This window comes from Prunus dulcis, chromosome 4 (assembly GCF_902201215.1).
Source record: "Prunus dulcis chromosome 4, ALMONDv2, whole genome shotgun sequence".
Classification (NCBI taxonomy): Eukaryota; Viridiplantae; Streptophyta; class Magnoliopsida; order Rosales; family Rosaceae; genus Prunus; species Prunus dulcis.
The window spans coordinates 8,612,317-8,625,577 of NC_047653.1; the positions used below are offsets into that span (position 1 = coordinate 8,612,317).

The 13,261-nt window shown below is 38.0% G+C and overlaps 2 protein-coding genes across 2 annotated transcripts; one reads left to right on the plus strand and one right to left on the minus strand.

Moving 5' to 3' along the window:
• Positions 1-6,360: 6,360 nt before the first annotated feature.
• Positions 6,361-9,966, minus strand: LOC117625262 (G-type lectin S-receptor-like serine/threonine-protein kinase At4g27290). The gene is made up of 7 exons (XM_034356854.1): positions 8,682-9,966; positions 8,227-8,364; positions 7,838-8,037; positions 7,550-7,760; positions 7,202-7,439; positions 6,970-7,120; positions 6,361-6,783 (listed from the first exon to the last, which is right to left on the minus strand). The coding sequence occupies exons 1-7, from the start codon at positions 9,964-9,966 to the stop codon at positions 6,490-6,492; spliced, it is 2,517 nt and encodes an 838-aa protein (XP_034212745.1). The 3' UTR covers positions 6,361-6,489.
• A 574-nt stretch (positions 9,967-10,540) lies between these two features.
• Positions 10,541-12,950, plus strand: LOC117624724 (pentatricopeptide repeat-containing protein At1g20230-like). The gene has a single exon (XM_034356144.1). It carries the CDS (start codon positions 10,614-10,616, stop codon positions 12,672-12,674), a length of 2,061 nt encoding a protein of 686 aa, XP_034212035.1. The 5' UTR covers positions 10,541-10,613; the 3' UTR covers positions 12,675-12,950.
• The last annotated feature ends 311 nt before the right edge of the window (positions 12,951-13,261 follow it).

The window sequence follows — 13,261 nt, forward strand, 5'->3', positions numbered from 1 at the left end:
AAATTAACAAGCCAATTTCTCCTCTTTTTGTTTGTTGAGGTAATTTTCTTCACTTAGTTCTTATTAGGGAGTTATAATTATATTTTTTTATAAACAACATTTAGGGATTTTTGAATTTGGGAACTTTTGAATATGCTTACATACATCATTCATGTTATAGGTTATACTTATAATGTCATATCATCATCGAAATCCTTAAAGAGTGAAGAATATTTTGCACTTTTTTAAGATGACATTAGTGTACCTGATATTAGTGTGCTATCATTTTGTGAACAACATGACATTAGTGTACCTGATATGAGTGCTCATCATAAAATGGGTAGAGGTCGTTCTTGTCAACAACAGGATTCTATTACAGTTGAGCATTATTTCCGTATTGATGTATTTAATGATGTAATAGATTTTCAGTTGGTAGAGTTAAATACTAGATTTCCAGAGCAAACCGTGGAACTTCTTTATCTTACCTCAACATTGGATCCCCGTGATTCATTTAAGCGGTTTAACATTGGTGATATATGCAATCTTGCTCGGAAGTTTTATCCTCAAGATTTTACTACCACTAAGTTGCATGCTTTACATCAACAGTTGGGATTTTATAAGACTGATATGGATCGTCTTCCAGCCTTCAAGAATCTTGATTCTATTCCTAAATTACTTAAGTGCTTACTTGAAACAGGGTTAACACACACCTACCACTTGATTGATAGATTGATTCGTTTAGTGTTAACTCTTCCAGTTTCTACAGCAACAACAAAAAGTGCATTTTCTTCTATGAGACTTATCAAAATTCAACTTCGGAACAAGATAGAGAATGAGTTTCTTGCTGATTGTATGATACTTCACATTGAAAAAGAATTTGCTGATAGTATCGATAACGAATCAATAATTAGTGATTTCAACTCTTTGAAGCCTAGAAGGGTGCAACTCAAATAGTTGTATTATGTATTTGCATTGCATATTTATTTATTATTGTCTTTTTTTACTAGTTTATCTCTCATGTACTATATGCATTTTGAGGGTAAGGCTTAATATGTCCCTCCTGATTAAGTGTATAATTTTTGTTATCAATGAAATTCACTCGTACCGTCAAGTTTGTTTATAAGGGAAATTCAGCCCAGTGTATTTCGAAATCCTGGATTCGTCACTGCCCCAATGGACATTGCTTTGGTGAAATTTGGATTATAAATCAAATATAATCAAATCAAAGAGGTGATTAATCTAAATCCCTGAAGAAAAACCATTCAATAGAAAACTGCAACAGTGATTTCAACTCCTAATCAAAATGTTCTTACAGACTAGTGCTGAAATTTGCATTTGTTTAAAGACTAGTGCTAAAATATGCTTTACTCACTGCTATGATTAACAAATTAGTTCTTAATTCAAATGCTGAAACAGCTCTAGCCTCTGAAACCAGGTGCTTTGTCGGAGCTTCTGGGAATTTTAATGAAATTTAAAAATCAAAGAGAGTTCCCTTCATTATTATTGACTCGAATGTTGAATGGGGGGGTTGAGTTTAATGTTGTAAAAATGGTCTTTAAACAAATGCAATTGCAAAAATGGACAACCATCATATGTTGCAGGCATGCAGTTAACTAAAACAGGGTACAATTTCAAATCACCTTCATGATTTAATTAAAAGTGAATTCTGCTGTGAAATCTTCAGCTCAAGGAAAACTATGCAATAAAAATGAAAATGAAAATTGCAAAAGCATTTCATGGAAACAGGTGCAGGGAACTGCAAAGGCAAATGAAATTTGTAACTAGATAATTCCATTAAAGTTTCTGAAAAGCTGAAGAATAAATAGTGCAAGAACTATTAGATAACAAGTGTGAGAATGTGAAGGTAAAAAGTTCCACATTGGAAAGTTGAGAAACCTAGCGAGGGCTTATAAGGAGTTGGGTTACTCCCCCTATTGCCAATTGGTTTTGGGGTGGAACTTCAACTTCCTTCATAGTATCAGAGCCAGGTTTGAAGTATCCGGGAGAAGATGAGCGTGAGGCTTGAAAACCACCACCACGAGGGAATGAGTGACCACTATGAGAGGAAAAAGATGCAGATTGAGGTGTAGGAAGAATACCAGCACCAGGATTGGGAACAACAGGTGATGTCCGACTAATCATTGCCACCATTGGTGAATGAATAGATGAAACTCGAGCCTCAGCAGCCTATTCTGCAGCAAGAAGTTAAGTACGAAAATCCTTAAAAGCTATTGATGTTTCACGAGCCACAAGGACAGTCTTTCTCATGTCATACTCAGAAGGAAGGCCATTGAGCACTGAAATCATGAGATCATCATCCGATACCGGAGCGCTAGCGATCGCCAACTAATCCTTGATGTGCTTGAGACGAAGAAGGAATTTATCAATGGAGTCTCCACCTTTCTTAGCTGTTTAGAGCTCAGTCTTAAGTTGATTGATTCGAGCTCTAGAGACAGTGGCGTACCGATCTGTAAGGCTTAACCAGGCATCATGAGAGGTCTTGCTCCCAATTACATATTCGATGGCATCATCGGACAGCGTCGCGATCAAGAAACTGAGTAAAGCTTTGTCAATCTTTAGCCATTCCTTATATGCTGCGGTGACTTCGGAAGTAATACCTTCTTCGTCCAGAATTGCGAACTTCAGCAAAGGAATTACAGATCCATCGAAATAACCAAAAAGATCATGACCTTCAAGGACAGATTCCAGTTGATATCGCCACTTCAAGAAGTTGTCCTCTTTGAGACGGAGAGTCACCATGCCAAGAAGACCGACAATTTTCAGAGAAGAAGAAGTCATTGTTGTAGAGAAAACGAAGGAAGTAGAGATTAGGTTTTAGATTGAGAATTTGCAGAAATTAGGTTTCATATTGGGATAAAACCTTAATTTTCAGAGAATTAGGTTTTAGATTGTTGCTGAGAAATCAAAGGAAGCAGAGATTAGGTTTCAGATTGGGATATGAGAATCGAAATAGAGGAAGAGCAAAAGCAAAGAAATAGAAAGAGAGCAAGTGCAAAACTGAGAAGGCACAAAGAAAATCTTTACACTGGACACGTTCTCGGATGAAGTGGAAATCAATATCTAAGTGTTTGATTCGTGAATGAAACACTGGATTTGAACTCAAAGCTAAGGCAGAGAGATTGTCACAGTGTAGTACAGGAGGCTCAGGCAGAAACTCATGCATATTAGCCAACACTTGACGAATCCAAACAACATCAGCTGCTATATTGGCTAATGCTCGATACTCGGCTTCCGTAGAGCTACGAGAGACCGAGTCATTGCCAATTGGTTTTGGGATGGAACCTCAACTTCCTTCAGGGTATCAGAGCAGGTTAGCCCACGTGTGAAAGCCCAACGCCCACACGTGCTCCACGTCACCCAATATGTGTTGTCCACGTGTTAGGCTTGAAAATTCGCCACACTTGCGGGGGCGTGTAAGAATGTGAATCTCACATTGGAAAGTTAAAAAACCTAGCAAGGGCTTATAAGGAGTTGGGTTACTCCCCCCATTGCCAATTGGTTTTGGGGTGAAACCTCAACTTCCTTCATTTTGGGGTCAAGCTGCAAAAGATTTCCCGTAAACAATTTTGTGCGGAAATTCCATTTTATCTCCATAATTTTGCTAATTTCTACTTTGACCCCTTCATTTTTTCCGTTATTATTTGCCACCTTTGTCTTGGATCGCTTGGTTTCTATAATGCAAATTTATCTTCACAGGCCCAATCGGTTCTTTTCCATCGCAGGCCCATTCGTTAGTTTATTCCAATTTCTAATTAATACCAACAAACTAAATTGTATTTTTATTTTATTTGACAAAACGATATTTTAAGCTATATATTTTAAGCTTTCTAATATACAGGGAGGAGAGGCGATTGGACTTAATTTATTTCTTGATAACTTGATCTTTCTTCAATATTTCAAATTACTTGGTTAACTTTAACGTACATTTTGAAGAAATCAAACATAAGTTTTTTGGAGACTTTTTTTTTAATAAAAAAGAAGTAAATTTCATTAACTGGAAACATTGGTTACAATATGGTCATCAATAATACAATTCATTAACCATACAGGGGCTTTTTTGGAGACTTAAAATAAGTTGTTTGGTATATATCTGTAAAATGAAGTGTAAATAAAAATAAAGTATTTCACATTAAACCATTGCAAGAGGGAAAACAATATTCCAAATTTTTTTTAAGTAAGAATCAACTCTTTGGTATATGAATGGGTAATTTAAGGTTTACAACATATACTTCACATAGGGTGGGCATTATTCGAATTGGATCGGTTTCACCTCAAAATTATGGCCGAATCAATTATAATATAACGATTTGGTTTGGTTTGGTTTGGTTTTAACAAAAATCATAAAGAAAACCAAATTAATTTAAGACGGTTTATTTCGGTTTGGGCCTAAGCCCAATTCCCTTTTCTTTTGTATTTTTCCAACAATGTTAGCCCAATTACAACCCAACAGATGCACAACTTGTCCCATACTTAAATCATTTTCTAGGGTACAAAACCATCCTAACGTGTCATAAAACTTCAAATTTCATAACTAATATTAATTCAAATACCCATATATAGTTATTGCCTAATTAGAGTATTACACATGTAAAATAAAAATAAAAATAAATAAATATACACATAAACGGTCCAATTTAGTTTAGGTCTGTTTACAAAAGTTCAAAACTAAATTAAACCAAACCATATACGGTTCGGTTAAATTTTTTAAACCATCTAACTTTTTCTTAGTCAAAACCAAATCAAACAGTAATTATAGTTTGGATCGGCCGATTTCATCAGTTTGCCCGAATTGATGCCCACCCTTAACTTCAAGATATTACGGATTCCCTTTCAATGCACCAAAAAGCCAGCATCGTTTAGAGTATAATCATAAAACTCAAGTTTTTATTATAACCCAGGATTTCTTCTGAACTATTTGAAAACAAAGTCAAAAAATTTTGGTACAACCGTACCAGTTCATGGTTAAATCACCAATTTAGCCAACAGTTAATACCTGACCTGGCGCGCAGAAACCAAACGTTTCAATGTTTTCAAAGCCACTTGTAAACTTCAAGTTTATCCCTAGAAATTAGAAGAAGATACAAAATCCGTTGAAACACTAAGCTACCCGCCAACGTCCCATCTCACCTGAGCCTTCGGTTCTTCAAAGTCTACTGTAATTCCGCAGATTTACAACGTGCCCTACACTTGTTCGATCAAATTCCCCACCCAGACCAGCGTGTCTCGATTCTGTTGATATCAGGCCACACCCCTTGAATTTTCTTCAACAACTCCAAGCAAACTTATAATTCAATCACATCTTTTTTGGATACTATGAATAATCTTATGTCATTGTTTCCTAGCTAAGACTACAAAGTTGTAGACAACCTGCCAAATACATTTTGTAATGGTAGGACCCTTAGGAAAATAATAAGATATGTTTCAGAAGTTGCCATGAAGAATCATCATTGGTTGACAAAAAAGATAGACCAATACGATTCAAAGTCTTACCAAATTAAAGAGCATTTTAATCACTAATTACGCTCGAAGTCATGTGGTTGATTTCCCAAAACTATAGGATAAATTATCGATTAAAAAAAATATATAAATAAATAAATAAAACTAGACACAATCACTCCACGTGGAATGACATGGAATTAAAAGTACTGAAAAACGAAGATGTAGTGGCTGGTGTCGTTACATGGCGCAAACTAACCAACCATACTTTACAACTGTTTCCAAAGTCACTTGTAAACTTGAAACTTCTCCCTACAAATTATAAGATGCAAAAGCCATTAAAACAATAAAATAGCATGCTTTCAAAGCTACCCATCAACGTCTTTCACCTCACCCGAGCCTTAGGCTCACGGTAACCCTGCCTATTTACGACTTGCTCGACTAAATTTCCGAACCAAACCGGCGTGCATAGACCGTGTTAATATTAGCCCACACACGACATGAATGCTTAAAGCTTTTACTTCTATCGGTAGCAAAGGCGTGAGTCAGCCTCTTTGGTGTTCCTCTTGCCTCTCCTCCCTCCTATGTTTTCATCTTTTATTGTTATCATTTATTTGTTCACTGTAACAATAGAAAAGTGACTGGCAACTGACCAGCCAATTGGGAAAAACCCAAAAGTGATAACTTATGGAAAACCCCATAACACAACAATGCATATGAGGAACAACCATTTGGGCTGCCATTTGAATTCAACAAGCATGAAATTACAAGTCTCTCATATTTTTAACAGTTCATACCGTGTGTGGTAAATAATTAAGTTAAATACATGGCAAAGCATACCCCTTAAATTTTCTTCAACCCAACAACAACCCCAAATCCTTTCTTTATTGTGCAGTTGAAACTGTTCCAAGCAAAACTTATTATTCAGTCACGTCTTTCTTGCATAATATTAATAATCTCATGTCATTGTTTTCCAACTAAGGCTGTAGACAACCTGCCCTATACAATTTTGTGATGGTAGACAGAAGCATGAACAAGCACCAGAATGATGATCTACCGAGCCTCTATTATTGTAATGGAAGTATTCGCTGAACACTGGCGTGCACTTAAAGGGGATTCAGGGACACTTCGCTCGGTGTAAAAACCAGGCTGCTTTGGTGGAGGCAAGGTAACATCACTGCTCAACATTAGAACCACAGATGACATGCTTGGTCTATCTTCAGGTACTCTTTGCACACATAACAGCGCCACATGAAGACACCTTAACACTTCAGATATGGTGCACGAATCACGTAATGTCTTGTCAATCAGTTCCAATGCTTTATCTTCAATCCATAGTATCCATGCCTTAAAGAATTGAAACATATACAATATGTTAACTGGGTGGCATGTAATTGGAGCATTGCTACATCAACCCTCTATACTGTTATATGGCATGTCATTGAAAGAAGGAGGTGCTGAGAAGATTACACTGTCTAATTCGCTAGGTTCTTCAAAGTAAAATGATAGTACTTATTAACGCTTTATACTCACATGTCCAAGAAGGTTAAGGTGGTGATCTGGGTTAGAAAATCCCCTGTTCTTTTGCCTACTCAACATCTCTAGCAGTATTACTCCAAAGCTAAAGACATCAGATTTCATCGAGAAAATTCCATCTACTGCATATTCGGGAGACATGTAACCACTGCACAATCAAAATAAGTTGAGTAAGAATTTCAACAAAAACAACACAATGTAAAATGTAAACCATAGAAAATATACTTACTACGTTCCAACCACTCTTTTTGTATTACCCAGACTTTGATCACTACCAAATGTTTTAGCGAGGCCGAAGTCTGAAATCTTAGGGTTCATATTATTATCAAGCAGGATATTGCTAGCTTTCAAATCTCTATGGATAATTCTCAATCTAGAGTCTTGGTGAAGATAAAGAAGCCCTCTAGCAATTCCACCAATAATGTGGAAGCATGCAGCCCAGTCGAGCAACTTTTGTCCCTCATGATCTGAAGAAATTTTGAGCCTGTTAAGTCAATGCACCATTGAATCCTTGTAGAATAACATTAAAGATGGTATGACTTAAAAGCCATATGGTTGGCTTCAGGGAGGACCATACCAAAAATAAAGAAGTCCAAGCTTCTGTTGGTCATGAATTCATATATCAAAATTTTTTCATCTTCTTGAATGCAACAACCCAAAAGCTTTACAAGATTGCGATGTTGAAGTCCGCCTATCAACATAACTTCATTTTTGAACTCCCTCAGTCCTTGTCCGGAATCCTTTGAAAGCCTTTTCACTGCAATTTCTTTCCCTCCTATCAACGTACCCTGTGGATCATCATTTAGAAAAGTCTTAAAACTTGTATCATAGAATAGCTCACTTTAGTTGCATAAATTTATGTTACCTTGTACACAGGTCCAAAACCTCCTTCTCCCAGCTTGTTACTGCTTGAAAACTCATTAGTGGCATTAGCTACGGTGGTCAAGTTTAATAGTGGTATTCCCATGTCTTGTCCAAGGCAATCTTTTCTGCAATCCATGCTTCTGACTCCTGAAATTGGGTGGGAGATTTCTTCAGCATGGATAAATGTAAGAATTCTCTTGGTTAATCAATTGATCAAATCACAATATGCCATGTGTGCCAATGCAATTGGTAATTTGCTTAACCCTAAACCAAATCTTGGAACACAAGAAAATCACACTACCTAAATTAGATACTAACAACTTTATCTAATGCATATATCAATCCAATCATGTATTTGAAAGAATCAGGGTCCACATTTGAGATATTTACCTTGACTTCTGAGTTTCTTCTTCCGTCTATACAATATCAAGCCAATTATTAAAGTTCCCAAAAGAAAAAGTGTAGAGCTGATGAGAAGAATTCCAGGTAGCCTTTTCTTGTTGTACTTGCTCTTTTTCTCAATTTGATCTGAAATATCAGAATTGAAGCAAAATTTTAATGCAATTCGGTAAGCAATTTCTCATGTTGCAGATGAAGCAGCAAGGCCAACTGAGGAAATAACTACCATTGTGGTTTTCATGTCATTCGGCCTTTGATTATGGACCTAGATCAATAATTTTAAACATGTTGCTTCTAACTGATGCCCCCATCAAACACACTTCCAAAAGCAAAACATAACAAGTTGACAAAACCTCATTCCCTTAACGTCTAAATATATTGTGATAATGTCATCCACTGTTGGATAGAAAAATAAAAATAAGATGAAATAAAAGTTTAAGAGCTACCAAGTTCTGAAGCTGCCATCCGTATATAGAGGTCTTGACCACCACCGGAAGTGAATTCCCTTATTTCAATGAGCTTGCCAAACCAAAGCAAGCAGCCAGTTCCTCCCTCCCTGATATCTAAATTTGCATATGCCGTACATGAGCAGTTGTTCAAACATAATCCCTTGCATTCCTTGAGGCTCATGCTTTTATCAAACCATGTGGAAGATGTGTCTGGCAATTTAACACCAGTGTACTTTAGGAAGCCATCTCCCGAGCTGCAAGCCAATGGAATCTTTCGAACACACCCATCAGACCAATATCCAGAATTCCATTCTTTTGGAGATTTTGGTACAAATCCCTTCAAGCATGCACATAAGGGAGAGACATTCATTTTGCAACTAGCATATGCACCACACAAAGCATAATTGTCGCACTGCTCTGCTTGAAATGTAGAGGAAAGTTCCCAACTATGTGTTTGGCGCACCCATGTTAATCGCTGCGCAATGCCTGATGGATTCAATATATATCTTGAGAACGTGGACCTCTTTGAGAGCCTGTACTCATAATAGATCTCATCCTTGTTCAACACAAATTCATACTCCAATGTTGGGTTTGCTCGTGTTTGTGTTGGATATGGATATGCTGTAAAATGAAGGCCGTTCCATGAGCCTGCTGAAGCCACTATCTTAGCTCCTTTCACAACAACAGCTTGTGGGAAACCACGATGATCTATCCGTAACGAAAACTCTCCTGGAGCAGGATCGTCTGTGCTCTTCCAAGACGAGACGTACCTCTCTAAACCAGTAACTAAGTCCCAACCAAGCTTCATTTCTGGTAGGAATGTGTCACAAAGATAATCAAAACTCTGCCACAAAAAGTTAACAGGGTTGGTTTCATTTCCATCTTTCACAACAAGATTTCCTGAATCCAGAAGTTGTGATACTGGATTCCCTGCAGTTCTTGATGTATTGGATGACCATACAATGCTGTTTGAGCTATTGAGAAGGACTAGAACTCCTCGCTCAGTGACATTCAAAACTCCAGAAGTATCGCCAAGTGGTGTTTCTCTGTTGGCTACCCATACAACTGCCTCAGTATCAACAGTGTACCATACTCCCAAGTATCGGCCCTTTGATGTACCAGGGCTAAAGAATCCCAGTTCGAAGCTTCCACCAGCTGAAACTAGACTTTCACCGTCTCTAATATATCGATTTGGAGTAATTGTGTCTAGTGTTGTTGGAGTGGAGATTTTTAAGAAGGGAAATAAGAAGTAGAACACAAAAATGCTTCTCAAGGCTTGCATTGTATACTTGTATCGAAAAAAAATTAGCACAGGACTTCTCCAGAGAAGATGGAAGAACCAAAAACTAGAAGCAAAAGGCATCCTGATAAAAACTATATGCGTATAGTTGTGAGACTTTTCTTAATTGACCCGAATCCCTGGTTTGGAAAGTTGGTCACTGTGGAAGAAACTCATGGACTATGGACCACGAGGACATACCATATATGAGGCCTTTTCACATGTCGAATGAAAAGACGAATACATGACGAATACATGTCTCCCAACTTATGTTTCAGAAGTCGCATTTTTCGGTTAACATGTTGTATTTGACCTTTCCAACCTTAAAAAGAGTCAAAGGCAGCCACCATGTGTGCATGTGGAAATATAACATTGGTTTTCCTGATCGTGTTTCACGTTTCTGTCACATTGGTTTTCTTGCTCTGGTATAATTAGGCAGAAATTAACATTTTTTGTCAACCAATTATGATAAAGATGTAGGTTTAGGCCGCACTAAAAATATTATATAAAAAAAGACCACACTGAAATAAAATTAACAAAAAGTCATTGTCCGCATATTTACCTGTCCTGGGGCGAAGAAACCAAACTTTTCAAGTTTGTCCCTAGAAATTAGAAGAAGATGCAAAACGCCGTTGAAACATTAAGATCAAATGCTTTCTAAACTACCCGCCAACGTCCCATCTCACCTGAGCCTTCGGTTCTTGAAAATTTACTGCAATTCCGGCGATTTACAACGTGCCCGTCACTTGTTCGACCAAATTCCCCATCCAGACCTCCGTGCATGGACCGTGCTAATTTCAGGCCACACGCGACATGGGTTTCCAAAGGAATCTATAAAGCTTTACACTTCATTGAGAGGTCGGCACATTGTTCCCGATAATCTTCTTCTTCTCTCGGTTGCTAAGGCCTGCGCGTCTTTGGGTGATCTCAGAAATGCTAAAGAACTTCATGATGAAGCAATTCGATTTGGGTTTCATTCAGATATCGCTTTGGGTAATGCCATGGTTGATATGTTTGGAAAATGTAAATACGTTGATGGGGCACGGCAGGTTTTTGATGACATGCCGGCCAAAGATGTGGTTTCATGGACGTCTTTGTGTTCTTGTTATGTAAACTGTGGGCTGCCTAGAGAAGGTTTGGTGGCTTTTAGGGAGATGGGTTTGAATGGAGTGAGACCCAATGCGGTGACTGTGTCTTCAATCCTGCCTGCTTGCTCAGAATTGAAATATGTGAATTTGGGCAGAGAGATTCATGGGTTTGTGGTCAAACATGCAATGGAAGAGAATGTATTTGTTAGCAGCGCACTTGTCAACATCTATGCTAGTTGTCTGAGCATTAAACAAGCTCAAATGGTGTTTGATATGATGCCTCAACGAGATGTTGTGTCCTGGAATGTACTTCTAACAGCGTATTTCTCAAATAGAGATTGTGAAAAGGGTATAGCTCTGTTTTGTAGGATGAGAAGGGAAGGCGTTAAATTGGATGGTGCTTCTTGGAATGCTGTTATTGGTGGGTGCCTGAATAATGGGCAAACTGAACAGGCACTGAAAATGCTTGGACAAATGCAAGAATCAGGATTTAAGCCCAATCAGATAACAATTACTAGCTTGTTACCAGCTTGCAAAGATTTGGAGAGCTTGAGAGCAGGCAAAGAGGTTCATAGTTACATCTTTAGAAATTGTTTGATGGAGGACTTGGCAACCACAACAGCTCTAGTTTTCATGTATGCAAAATGTGGTGAGTTGGAACTTTCGAGGAGGGTCTTTGATATGATGCCAAGAAGGGATACAGTTGCTTGGAATACAATGATCATTGCAAACTCGATGCATGGGAATGGAGAAGAAGCCTTGCTGCTGTTCAGAAAAATGTTAGACTCCAGGGTGAAGCCAAACTCTGTTACTTTTACTGGTGTTTTGTGTGGTTGTAGCCATTCGCGGCTAGTTGATGAAGGCATCATGGTTTTTGATTCAATGAGGAGGGATCACTCAGTAGAACCCGATGCAGATCATTATTCCTGCATGGTTGATGTACTTAGCCGTGCCGGTCACCTAGAAGAGGCATATCAGTTCATACAGAGCATACCAATGGAACCTACACCTGGTGCTTGGGGAGCATTGCTTGGTGCCTGTAGAGTGCATAAAAATGTGGACTTAGCGAAAATTGCAGCAAACAGGCTGTTTGAGATTGAACCCGATAACCCTGGTAACTATGTATTATTGTCCAACATTTTAGTTACTGCCAAAAGATGGGAAGAAGCTTCAGAAACTAGGAAGTTGATGAGAGACAGAGGAGTGACAAAAACACCAGGTTGTTCTTGGGTTCAGCTGAGAAATAGAGTCTACTCTTTTGTTGCTGGTGACAGGAGCAATGAACGTAGTGAGGAGATGTACAAGTTTTTGGTTGAGATGGGTGAGAAGATGAGATTGGCAGGGTATGTGCCCAACACAGATTTTGTTCTGCAAGATGTGGATCAAGAGGAGAAAGTGGGGATCCTTTGCAACCACAGTGAGAAGCTTGCTGTTGCTTTTGGGATACTCAATTTGAATGGTGAATCAACAATTCGGGTATTTAAGAACTTGAGGATATGTGGGGACTGCCATAATGCCATCAAGTTTATGGCCAAGATTGTTGGTGTGCAGATTATAGTCCGAGATTCGTTGAGGTTTCACCATTTCAAAGATGGAGATTGTTCTTGCAGAGATTTTTGGTGATTTTCAGTGTCCAGGTTACTGTGTTGAATGATGTAAATCAATTGGAGCAATGCCATCCTAAGCTCTAAACGCCAAAGGGCGTGGATGGATGTGTGGACTGACTTATAAGTAAGACTGAAAATTTTCAGCACCACTAGAAGCCAACATAAGGTTAGTGAATTAAATTAATCATTACCTGTGTTGGCGGGTCAAGATTATTCAAAACTTGATACGGATCTGCAAATGACATGTTCTTCTAACACAAGTGTAATGATGTCGGATTAGTGTATGCACGAATCATTCAATTCCGACAAGATAATCATGCTTGTGTTGGTAGAAGAAAATTATCCTTGTTTTTGGGAATGTCTCAGTTTCTTGATATAATCCATTTCTTGGTATAATCCACTTTCTGAGAAGATGTATCAAGTTCGAAACTCACGTTATTATTTATCAACAAAACAAGTGAGTCAACTCAAACACAATACCATAAACACGACATGACTTAATTGTCACACTCGTTCTATAGAAGAATATCATCCCAAACAATCAAAAAGAAACTTTTTATTCTTTTATTGAAAACCAGAAACAAACTTGAATTTGACCAATTT